The 12,238-nt window shown below is 42.1% G+C and overlaps 2 protein-coding genes across 2 annotated transcripts; both read right to left on the bottom strand.

Moving 5' to 3' along the window:
- Window positions 1-1,008: 1,008 nt before the first annotated feature.
- Window positions 1,009-7,063, bottom strand: LOC109524196 (transmembrane protein 182-like). The gene is made up of 5 exons (XM_019883876.1): window positions 6,423-7,063; window positions 3,423-3,546; window positions 2,410-2,508; window positions 2,122-2,259; window positions 1,009-1,503 (listed from the first exon to the last, which is right to left on the bottom strand). Exons 1-5 carry the CDS (start codon window positions 6,591-6,593, stop codon window positions 1,283-1,285), a joined length of 753 nt encoding a protein of 250 aa, XP_019739435.1. The 5' UTR covers window positions 6,594-7,063; the 3' UTR covers window positions 1,009-1,282.
- A 3,643-nt stretch (window positions 7,064-10,706) lies between these two features.
- On the bottom strand, window positions 10,707-12,115 carry LOC109524188 (uncharacterized). Its single transcript, XM_019883863.1, has 2 exons — window positions 11,860-12,115; window positions 10,707-11,728 (listed from the first exon to the last, which is right to left on the bottom strand). The coding sequence occupies exons 1-2, from the start codon at window positions 11,981-11,983 to the stop codon at window positions 11,034-11,036; spliced, it is 819 nt and encodes a 272-aa protein (XP_019739422.1). The 5' UTR covers window positions 11,984-12,115; the 3' UTR covers window positions 10,707-11,033.
- Window positions 12,116-12,238: the final 123 nt, after the last annotated feature.

The following is a 12,238-nucleotide window of genomic DNA, read 5'->3' on the forward strand; positions in this document are numbered from 1 at the left end:
GTTCTATAAATAAACTTGACTTATTCATTATTGTATATGTATTATGTTTTGTAACTTCAACCGTTAAACATCCAAAATACGAATTTGGCAAACTTTACACATCAACGATTCTGTTTGTCTCAAAGACATAATTATGTCACTGCACATCTAATACCTAAACACACTGACCGAGAGAAGTGGCATCAAGTCCAATACGAGAGCAGTGTCAAAATCTTCTGCCAAAACATTATACAATCAGTTTTAATACTTCACCATACTGTGGGGTTTCTCAATATGCCCCAATCTTTGAGCAAAAATCAGGTAAAGAACCAATAGTACATACTGTAGGTACATAGCTGGGACACATTTCTTCTTTATTTAGCCGGCGCTCCAGTCGCTGTACATGCTCTATTATTAGACAATCTGTTGCAGAGATCACTTGTGTCAGCTGACTGTTGCTTTGGTTTGGGTGTCAAGGAACAATACATCACTCGAATTATGCAAATAATCCATTTCGACCATAGATTGGGTATGATAAAGAAATGATCGATCGACTGGAGGCTACTTTTTTTTTGTCCTTCACTTCTTATATATAAGCTTACAGGTTACAGAAAAGATACATAAAAGAGCATACTATTAATTAATTATTGAGAGAGTTAGATAGCTAGCTAGATAGCTAGCTAGCTAGATAGCTCACGCATGACTTGCATCCTGGCTAATAAATGATGAGACTATTGAGTATATTTGTGGTTGGGGAGTAGTTCTTGTTAAATTGAATCAGAGGACGACTGTCAGGTAAGACAATATTCCTGAGATAAGAACAACAGATGCAGCACAGGCTTCTTTCCGTGGCGATAGTGGGACGTTGCGTACATAGGTACATATAAAAGAGAAGCTAAGAGAAACTTTTTATGAACTCTTCATTAAGGCAATCTGTTTTACATGAAATAAACATTTAAATTTTAGCTGGCAGTGACACGAAACTCTGGTGACAAATGAACACATTCACAAAAAGCCTTGAGAAAAACGTGAGGAAATCCGAAATGATTTTAATGGATGAAAAGATACTTAAAAAAAATCAAATTCAGTTCCATTTTATATTTGAATAAAATAAGTACTGCATTGTCAAACAAATTGGGCTATCTTGTGCTATCTGGCGGTACAGACTCTTTTTACATTCCATACCCCCAAAAATGTCTGCAGCAATGCCTTCTCAGGATGATGATGTGATTTTGAATGAATCGGTTCCCGCGCAGGACACCAAAAGGTCAGTTGTATCCTCTCTTATGCCAGATGGCCTTGCTCACTTGTTGGCAAGCAGCGCTCGTCCCACAAGCATGAAGATCAATCCAGAGAGGAGCTCCAGGGGCACGCCAGCTGCAGCCACCATGAACGACAGGCCATAGAACACCGAGACCTGGATATCGATACATGTCTCCCCTCTCTCCTGGAGGACGTAACGCTTCACATCCACCACCTCCATCCAAAGTACGAAGAGCACCAACACAGACAGGAACAAGCAGGCTGTGGAGAAACAAAAATTGGGCGACTAATGCCATTCGACCCTTCCTGTTTTTACTATTACCATGGTAGCAATGTTTACCCACCCTGCAGTAATTCAACAGTGAGTGAGTTAGATGCATCAATGTGTGCAGGGTGTGACTGTCATGTACCGCACAGCGTACACCAGCAATGACTGAAAAAAATGTGTTTACTCTGCAAAATACATTATATACAAATCACCCTCCTCTTGCCTTTTCAATAAATTTATGACGTTGATGTCTGCGGAAGTATGTAAGTATGTTTCAGCACGTTCACGATGTGTTCCAGCGCACAAAATAAATGCATGGGTGGGCGAGCAATCATTTCCTGGCTCTGATCTCTATAAAAACACCTTTAGGGTGAAGTAGAACAAAGATGATGAACTTCGCTCATCCAACATCATGACCTGACCTCACAAATGTTCTTCTTGATGAATGAGCAAAGGTCCCTCAGATATATTCCGTGTGTTGTAGATTGCCCAAATTGTAAGAATTGCTTTAGCTGCAAAAGGGGGGCAACTGCACAATACTATTGTCTATCCACTGTATATTTAACACAACAGACCAGTAGTGCTCTTCGCATAGCTGACGGCTATTTTACCAGCAATGATGAGAAAGGCTCCGCCCAGCTTGTAGAGTTTATGGCTGATAAAGGGGACGCCACAGACCAGTAGGAAGCCTCCAGTCAGAGCCGAGGCCAGTGCGAGGATGATAAACACTGTCCAGAAACCTCGAAACACTTAAAGAAATACAAGCACGTCACCATTAGTAATAATCCAATCTGTAGGGTCTGTGTTTTTGACTGGAAAAACAGGGGGTTAGTAACACAGTACTAGTCTCAAATCTTCCTGGCAACTGAAAAGAAAGTCATGATTTAAATGTTCACCACCTGCTGTAGTATCATAACTGGAATGAGGTACTCGTCCAATCACAACCGGTAATGGGAAGAGGTAGCCATGGACACACACCTTGGATCCCGGTTGGTTTGCTACAAGTAAAAGGAAAACACAGTGTTTGTAGGGAGAGCAAGCTAAATCTTTTTTTTTTTTTTTTTTTTTTTTTTAATACTATAATCACATTTGTAAAGTAATGAGGCATTTTGAATCCCTCTTCTGAAAACCCAAATTTGAGACAGCTTGAGTCTGGAATTAGAAGTAAAAAATTATATATATATATATATATATATATATATACCGTCCTCGACTACATGCCTTTTTTTGTTAGATTCATGGGCAACAGTAATAATTATGTTTTCTAGCTTCTACATATGGCCGTATTAACCATCGTCGAACAACAGAGTTTTGTATGCTGCTAATGGAGAGCAGCTGTGTGGCATAAACCTTCCAGTGGTCTAATAAACTGAAAATTTGTTGAGTCTAATGCCACTGTTAGCTTTGTTTTTCTAAGGTATCCTTTTCATTGCAATTATGTGGCCATGCAGGACGCGACAGATGGATTTTGCATGATTGTGTTTTGCATATTCGCAACTTCACATTCAATACCCCAGCAAACTTTGTTCAGGTGTGATGAATGTGACAAGGGAGAAAATGTTACTGGACAAAGGTACGGATTGAATTTTTTTTACAGATTTCTTCTGTCTATTCGGATCATTGTTCTCTCTGATGTGTTCCACCGTGTGAAACAAGTCGCAATGTGTATGCGTAATGCTGACAAAGAAGGATGCTAATGAATGCTGATGATTTCAACGGATGAGAGAATTGTTGAGGTGATATTGAAAAGAAGCTTCTATGGCATGGTAACTTAAAAAACATTTATGTAAATGTTGGAAAATGTATTGCTTTTTTTTTCATCAAACAGGAAATGAGCAAGTCTGGTCCCTTGTCCAGTACAGCACTATCCAGATCAAAACGATGCTCCACCATTGCAAAGTGTTTCACATACTGAAAAACGTCGCCAAGACTTCATTTGCGGTGGATTCCACGTGGAACAGACAGCGCCAAAAAAAGCCTTCATGGTGGAGGGTGAGATACGCAGGAGAGATGGTGACTGCTTTCACAAACTGGAGCTGAGGAATAAAAAGAGACAAGCTGACATCAGTTGTCAAATAAAGACACGACAGCCGAAGTTTCTGTCAGTCAGTCAACATATGGCTGTGCTGATGCTTTGAGGGCTCACATTGCGAACAGAAATATTCCAAGGCCTCCAATGTGGTTCTGATCGAAAGGTTTGTGCAGCTTTCATGGGGAAACTTATGAAACATGCATGCTCATAAATTCCACCGCCTTGTCAACAATATGATTGATGACACAGGGAAACTTTAATTAACCTCTTATGGAAAATGAAAGACTGACAGTAGGTTGGACTTTTCAGCACTAGTAGCTCTCATTAATGTGTGCCGATGCACTGAGGTCCATATTCTCCCGTGTGCGTAAGAGGGAAAATAAAGTTGCAAGCTTTTCCTGGCTGCGCGCATTCCTCCATCGACTGAAGTCTGCTATTTACGCACCTTCATCTCAGATAATGCGCACTGGGTGGAGCAACCCTAAAATGTGGGCGGACTTTCACGTTTCTGAGGCTGGAGAAAGTCAGTGCCCCGTAAAGGTACAACATCATTTTACACTTAAATTTTTTGAAAATTATAAATTGTCTACTAATGGTAATGTAGAAGAGACTTCCAGAAAGCATTCAAATATATTTGCAGACTCAGAAAGATGTTTTCTTGTATTTGCTTTCTTTTTCACCATATTCTTGTGTTGTTGGCATTCCCTGTCCACGAGTGTTTTAGTTCTCGAGACTTGTGAAGGGACTGGATCTCTTCTTGGAATCAAAGGCATTTGTCTGGTCTCGGACAGGATTTTTGATCATGACCGAGTGAGACCAGGCTCTTACAACTGTGATCAGTGACAAGCGCAGATTGCTCTGCCTTTCCAGTATCGCCTAGAGTGCCACGCCCCCTGCTCACAGAGAATGGATCAAGACGACTGGAGCCACAGTGCCCCCGAAAAATTCAAAAAACATCTCAGCAAATACGTCCCTAATTAAATTTGGTTTCCAAAACAGTAATGTAATTATGGTTAATTTCCCAACAAGCAATTGTTGACATTTATCATGACTTGTCAGGACATCCATCCATCCATCCGTCCGTCCGTCCGTCCATCCATCCATCTATCCATCCATCCCTTTTCTAATCCGTTTATTCACTTCGGGCAGTGGGCGGCGTACACCCTGTACTGTTTGCAAGCCCATCGCAGGGCACACATAGACGTTGTCATGACAATTTGGTACTGACGGAAGGTCCATCTGTCCGTCATTGATGGATGCCCGTTTTGCTGATAACTGACGCCCTACCTCTCTCATCTGTTTGATCGTGGGGCCGGATACAAGCAGGGTTGCACCCCTTGACTATATGGAAAAGTGTTTCCTGTACAGTAGGTGATGGTATGCATCAAAGAACTGTCATCCGCCAATCAACCAAGAAGAAGAAGAATGAGAAGAACAAGAAGGAGATGAAGAAGAAGTAGACGATAACGATGATTATTTATGGCCAGGAGTAGAAGCGCAAGCGGCTTGGATTGGATTTTACCCTTGGCCATAATGCAGAGCAGGATTCTGGTAAAGATAAGCCATTTTAAACTTCATATTAAAAACTTTTGGACGTTTTAGGAGTTAAAATAACTGAGGGCAGCCAGCAGCATGATCCCGCTGTACTTTTACAATTCAATAGATTGGCAAAGACAGTAAATGTATGTGAAATGTATGTGAGTGAGTGTATGTGTGTGTAAAGCTCTTTGGGCAGACCGTACATGTACTTTGTAGATACGTTCATCTATTGGACTATGATGTGTTTTTTTTTGGGGGGGGAGAACAGGGGGAGGGGACTGATGGACTGATGATAGACGGAGTGGCCGACTGATGAAATTTATAGGCAGATGCAATGACATGTTGTCCAAATGTCAAAAATAAATTACATTTATAAACAACAGAAAATGATGTTAGATTGAGCAGGCTGTTGTAAACAGGTGTGGTTTGCGAAAAATGTCTCTTCTTAATGCCATTGTTCTGCCACGGCGTTGTTGGCGCAAAGCAGCATTTATACTTTGTCATGTGTGCCATCAGGGGCAAAACAGGTGCAAACTGCGCTCAGCTGTCAAACTTGGTGGGTGTGTCTGCACTGGTATGGCATTAGCGCAATGTCCTTATGGATGATAAGACGGAACAAACCGCTGGTGCAAATGAAGTGAAATTAAAGGTGCGATCAGTGGCCGCAGTTCATTCTTTGTGGATTCAACCCTCAGTCTTCTAGTGGGAAAGCAAAAGCGACTTTTGTTTTGTCTGATTTGCTTCTGAATGTCGTACATATGTTGTGTTTGTAAATAATGCTTGTAGGGGTTGTGTCTTTGCTTGGGTGAATCACATTGAGTTGCTTTGTGTATGAAATGTGTGATATAAAAAAAAATTCCTTGCTTTTCCTTTCCAAATCAATAAATAAATACTCAAACAGTTGAATATTATTTTGGGGGAAGCCAGAGGCACTTTATACAGGCGCAGGTGTGTGATGATTCCTAATCAGCATGAGTTTGAATGCCATCCATTATGCAAACCTTTATTGGTTCATTCCGAACAGTCACATCCCAAGTTAGAAGAGAGTTTGCACACTTATGCAACCTCATTCTGTCAGTTATTCTGATTATTTTCCTCTCAAAATGTTTTTTTTTTAAGTTGGTTTGTAACAGATGACAGGTCACATCAATGGTGGAACAACTTTTGACAGGCTTTCGATTCATGTTATTATTTATATAGTAAAAACCTTGGCCTCAAAAAATGTCAACGGAGGAAAAGCTCTTAGCTTGAATAGAAGGGGTGCCACAATATATATACTATAGGTTACTCATTTCTTTTTTTTTTTTTTTTTTTACAAACAATGCTCATATCATGTCTTACCTCCGTCCCATTGGCATCTTTTTCTACAATTGTTTCTGTGGTGTGCCTTGAGTAAGGTCCGCAGTTGTCCCTGGCCACCAACCAGTAGTCAGTACTAAAGGCCAGAAAGAAACATATGGTCCCCAATACGCCAAATATCCCCCCAGCTAAGGCTGCAACTCCCACCCTCATAGCTCCAAACAAAAATCCTTAAGACAACAATTGTATCTTCTTTCCAGATTTGGAGATCAGTCACACCTTGACGTTGTCCCTTCTGCAGCCCTCTCTGGACCACTCACTGACACGCAGGGAGTGTTGAGGGGGAAAACAAGCTACAGTGAGTAAGGACAGCAGGCGGGGGTATCAGAGTTATTTTAAGAAGCATGTCTGTCCTGGTCAAATTACCCCTGGTGCGCCCAGCAACGAGGACTGGTTGTTTGTGTCGACTGAAGATGGCAAGTGTGCAAGCTTGAAGGAATGCAAGAAATGTGTTAGCTTGGTGTTACTCTTGGAGGAGCACTTTGAAAATAAATTAGACTGCCGATGCAAATGACCCTCGAATCTTCAATATGATAGGAGCTCAGGCAAGGAAAGTTTTCAAGTTGTACACATTCCGTGTAATGGGCAATTGTTTGCTGTCCTGCTTTTATTTGTCCCTGTTCTTCTTTGATCCAAAGCAAAAGTGTAAATAAATAAATAAAATTGTATAAACTAAAATCCGGGCGGGCCATAGGCCCAGTGGTGAGCGTGTCGACCTCACAGTGCAGAGGTACTGGGTTCGATCCCAGCTCCGGCCTTCCAGTGTGGAGTTTGCATGTTCTCCCCGGTCCTGCGTGGGTTTTCTCCAGGTACTCCGGTTTCCTCCCACATTCCAAAAATATGTATGGCAGGCTGATTGAACACTCTAAATTGTCCCTAGGTGTAAGTGTGAGCGCAGATGGTTGTTTGTCTCTGTGTGTCCTGCGATTGGCTGGCAACCAGTTCAGGGTATACCCCGCCTACTGCCTGAATACAGCTGGGATAGGCTCCAACACCCCCCGCGACCCTTGTGAGGATAAAGCGGGTCGGAAAATGGATGGATGGATGGAAAAACTGGTTCCGTCGTGCATACATACAAGTACAATATTCTTTAACCCTTTCAAATTCTGACAGATGCAATGCATATCAGTGTATTTTGCGCATTTTGCTCTGGTAACTTAAAACAATATTTTATGCATCCATGTCTCTACATGGACCTTTTTCTTCTGTGGTTGCATGGCACTCTTGGTGCAAGGAATTTGAAAGTCATAACTCAACTCAACTCAACTCAACTCAACTGTATTTATAGAGCACTTTCAACTATACTATAACCACCAGGTTCCTCCAACAATGAACAAGTGTCATTTCTTTATATAGCCTGGATGTAGAACTTTAAAATGTGGCATTTGTTGCCATCTACAGGAGAGAAATGTCTCCGCATAAAATTCTATTGTCAAGGACATTGGTGGCCTGAGCTCCCAATCTTTAAAAAGATGAATGATTTGATGAGGAGGGGGAATTATTTGTGTTTCAAAATGTTTACGATTGAAAGTTACAAAGTCAAGAGAGGTACACCCCCCTATTCACACACAAACACACACAAATCAACTCAAATGAAAATAGACAAAAAAAGCCCAAAAAACATTCCCCTAGTTGAATGCTGATTTAGACCACAAGTGTGTGACCATTGACTCTGACTACCACTGTGTTTTTTAATTTCATTGGTGTGCCTTCAGCAGGAAACCTTAAACGGTGACGAAACACTTTCAACCTTTCAAGTTGCAGTCTTAAAAAATGTCCCCTATTTTACCTGCCTGGTCCTACCTGATTGGAAGAGCAGACTTCAGCGATGCTTGGACCTGGTTGAGGGAGCAAGAATTTGTTTACCAATGAAAACAACCTGCCTATGGAGAACCAAAGAAGTAAAGAAATTTTAAAAAGAGCTGCAGGGTCTGAGAGAGAAAATGGAGAAAAAAATAGATTCATTGTCACTCATCAAGCGAATATTCTACAACAGTGCTGTGAGAAATACAGAGTAGAAGGAATGAATATTCCTCCAAAAATTTGACCAATTATAAATAACCCCAGTTTTATTTTCCACAATTGATTCCATTTAAACCCTGGTTTTCAAAGCTCCCCCTTCACCCCAATAAACTATCTTTGTGAGAATTTCACAAGCCACTTTAAAGGCAAGCTCGATATGATCAGCTGTGATATTTTACTTAGCCTCAACATTAATTTAACTTTTACATACTGTTTGTCTATACTAGGGCTGTGCAATATGAACAAAATTGTCAGATATCTTGTTAATGATACAATAACAATATTAGTATTGGTTCAGAAAAACTAGCATTAAAAAAAAAGCTAAATATCTATCCAAAGGGGTGCCAGTGCAGTTTTTATTTTTTTTAAAACTTACTGACATCAACATTAACAAAGCCAACAGTAAATCAAAAGGAAGATACTTTATTTCTCTCTGTTGGATGTAACTTGCACCTGAAGAAATCTTAGAGACGTGGAAATGCTGTTATATGTCTGTTCAACGACCACCTGGACGACAACGTTGCTGCCGTCCATTGAAAGTGTGATAGGAGCGCCGGGCTGTGGGAATGACAACAGGGTGTCATTGGCCAGAGCCTGTTTTGTGGCGTTACAAGTGCATTATTGTTGGCAGTGGTCCCTTCGAAGGCTTACCGGTCTGGACCTTGTATAGCGGTGCCAGTGTGGTTGCTATGGCAAGGTAGGAAGATGTGGTAGCAATTCACCATGCTGATGAACTTGTGTAGGCCTTTCACGGTGGTCGGTGTCTGACAGCGGCAACTTTGCTCGGAAGTGAACGTAAGCCAGGGACTGAAACCTCATGACACAGATATCCAACCATGAACGCACAGAAAATGCACTTGTATGAGTACATAATCAGGCCGTTGTCTTCTAGGAGCTGCAGACTGGAACGCATGTGGTTTTGGTGTTCCTCTTTGCTTTAGGATTATATCAGGATGTCGTCAACATCGACAGTACAGAAAGGGGGTCACTGAATATCTGACACATCATCTGTTTTATGCGCCGCAGCTGCTCAATACAAAGGTAGAGTAGTTGGACACGAACGCGCCGAACTGCGTAACGATGGCAGTCTTGGCAATGTCATGTGGATTTTTGGTGACCTGGAAGCACCCCTTTAGTAGGACCAGCTTGGAGAAGACTTTGACACCGACCAACTGGGACGTGAGGTTTGCTCAATGGGTGCTCCCCAATTTTTCCTGAAGTGTTCTTTTATCCAGTTGGAGAGAAAACAAATACGGTAATTTATTCAGGAAATAAATTTATAGGGTGGCATTGTGGTGAACTGGTTAGCACATCTGCCTCAGAGTACAGCGGTCCAGGGTTCGAATCCGGGGTCGGGCCTTCTGTGTGGAGTTTGCATGATCTCCCCATGGCTGTGTGGGTTTTCTCCGGGTACTCCGATTTCCTCCCACATTCCAAAAACATGCATGGTAGGTTGATTGGGCACTTTAAATTGTCCCCAAGTTGTGAGACAGTTCCAGCACGCTCATGACGATACGCGTTTCAGATAATGGGCGGATGGATTCATATATTTTTAAGCCTTTGAATTGCGAATGTGTGCATGTGAGAGGGGAGGGGCTGTGGTAAAAGTGTAAAAGTGAAATTTACATATATCCGACATGAAAGTTATTAAAAGTTTCACCAAAATTACATTCAATTTTTTGAGGCGTGAGGAGCTAGATCTGTGCCTCAAATAGGGTTCCACGAGCATCTTGGTGAGGTGGCAGGGCCTCCCCTGTTCCGCCTGTGGCGACGGGTCTGATTCCAACTCAACACAAGTTTTGAAATTTGCAATAATGTAGTTTTTCTGAATGTTTTTATAATTTATCCCCACCCAAAAAGGAAATTCTTTCTCCTATATATATGTCCTATATCTTTAGCCTCTACCTCCTCCTTACTGTTTCTATGGAAGGAGGTCTCACTTTGCTCTCCCAACTGTGAGCTCATCGAAGGGATAGCCAAGGTTATATGTTTTGGATACAAGGATTACAGAGACCGGATTTTGCTAGTTCGGATTATTTTGGCAGATGGAAGATGATGGAACTGCCGGACCAGAGACCAAGACTAGTGAGAAGGCAGCTGTGTTCGAAAGGGAAATAGGGACAGAAAATAGGCTTAGATGGAAAACAATGACACGCCGTGGCAAGCGCTAAAGGGACAGGCCAAAAGAAAAAGATAATAGCTAGTCTATTAAATGTGTTATACAGTACGCTGAATATATTTTTCTAGGCTCCTTTGTTAGAATATTTATTTCCTTATTAAAAGAGAACTGCACTAAAATCACAGGTTACATGACTATAGTAAACGTCTCAGACAAATCACAGGTTTATATCAGCACCGGCATGTGGAGATTGTGATGCCATACAAAAATCTACCAGCAGGTGTCATATGCAAGCAGTTAAAGTTGAGTCACGTAACCAGAGCGAGGAATTCTCAAATTGCCCGTGAGCGTTAAACAAAACACATTGAAGTCCTTAAATTTTCGATGGATGAAAATAAACAAACATTTGATCTGTTTGTAAGCAATGCCTGCGACTCGCCTGTTAACTGCTTTCATTGTGGATGCACATCCTCAGAAATACGAAGGACGGGAGTGCTAAAGTTGGAGGAACATGGAGCTAAATTTGGGGTGGTCAGGTGACTTATCTTCTTGCCACTCTCTCCTCCAGGTCCCTTTTCCAGAGAGGACTCCAGTGAATCGGGGCCGTGCTGTCGCTTGTTGGGTTGCAGCGGAGGCACCAGGCCATGCAGGAGGCTGTTACCCAGAGTGGAGTTGCATCGAGCCAGGTTATCAGTTAGGTGCTGCAGATATACCTCATCGAGCTTTTTCTCCAGAAGTCCATTCAGCAATGAGTCAGACATGGGCTCTGACTGTGAGGTGGGCAGACCCAAGCTAGTGCTCGTCCCATCACCCATAACCAGATAGCCCTGGTCTGGAAGTGAGAGGAGAGGCGCTTGAAGTAACTGCTGTTGTTCTGCACACTCTGACTCGGCGAAAGCGTAAGACTGAGTGTAAAGTTCTTGCTGAGTGGCGCTGGTTCTAAAAGGGTTGAAGGAGATGAGGCCAGAGTCAGCCACCTGGAGATCAGGATAATGTTCCAGGAGGCTACAATCGCCTAGGCAGAGTGTGGGTTCTGTTTCAAGGGTCTGAACAGGTGAACACCTGGGGATGGAAAGGCCTGTGGCAGCTGGGGGTACTACTCGCAATCCGTGACACACTCTGGAGTCAGGATCCTCTTGGTCTAGACCTAAACAATAAAATACACATGATACACATACAATTTTTTAAAATGGTTTTAGTGCAATGCCGTGTCATCAGTCCTTCACAATTCCTCTTTCACGGTGCAGTCCCAAGTTGAGTGATAAAAATGCTGCTCACCTCTTTCTTGAAGATCTTTCTGAGGAGTTATCGAGCTTGTCTGCAACTTGCTCCCCATCGAAACAAAAGCATCGTTGTTGTCCTCTTTGTAACGCAACAAACTCAAAAAACCTTCTCCCAGCATGACTCACGATTAATCTTGTCGTTTTATGTTTTGAATGTCCTTTTCCTTGCTTGTCGTTAGTGGTAGAGGGAAACTGTGACTGCGGATGTAAATGTGGCAATCTATTGGCCTGCGTCACTTCTCCAACAGAGAATTGGCCCCTCCACCCACTCAGCTTACTTCCTTTATTAAAAGGGAAGTCAACTCTAAAATGTTCTTTACAGTAATATGTGCTATGTGCCTCCACTCGTCTCAACATACTTACATACATACAAT

This window comes from Hippocampus comes, unplaced genomic scaffold (assembly GCF_001891065.2).
Source record: "Hippocampus comes isolate QL1 unplaced genomic scaffold, H_comes_QL1_v1.1 scaffold156, whole genome shotgun sequence".
Lineage (NCBI taxonomy): Eukaryota > Metazoa > Chordata > Actinopteri > Syngnathiformes > Syngnathidae > Hippocampus > Hippocampus comes.

Bases quoted from the DNA above. Each gene is read 5' to 3' on its own strand.
- LOC109524196 (XM_019883876.1), bottom strand. From the start codon at position 6,593: ATGAGGGTGGGAGTTGCAGCCTTAGCTGGGGGGATATTTGGCGTATTG. The intron at 3,547-6,422 runs GTAAGACATGAT...TTTATTCCTCAG, and splicing joins AAGATGCCAATGGGACGGAG to CTCCAGTTTGTGAAAGCAGT. The intron at 2,260-2,409 runs GTGGTGAACATT...TATTTCTTTAAG, and splicing joins CAGTTATGATACTACAGCAG to TGTTTCGAGGTTTCTGGACA.
- LOC109524188 (XM_019883863.1), bottom strand. From the start codon at position 11,983: ATGCTGGGAGAAGGTTTTTTGAGTTTGTTGCGTTACAAAGAGGACAAC. The intron at 11,729-11,859 runs GTGAGCAGCATT...TTTATTGTTTAG, and splicing joins GAAAGATCTTCAAGAAAGAG to GTCTAGACCAAGAGGATCCT.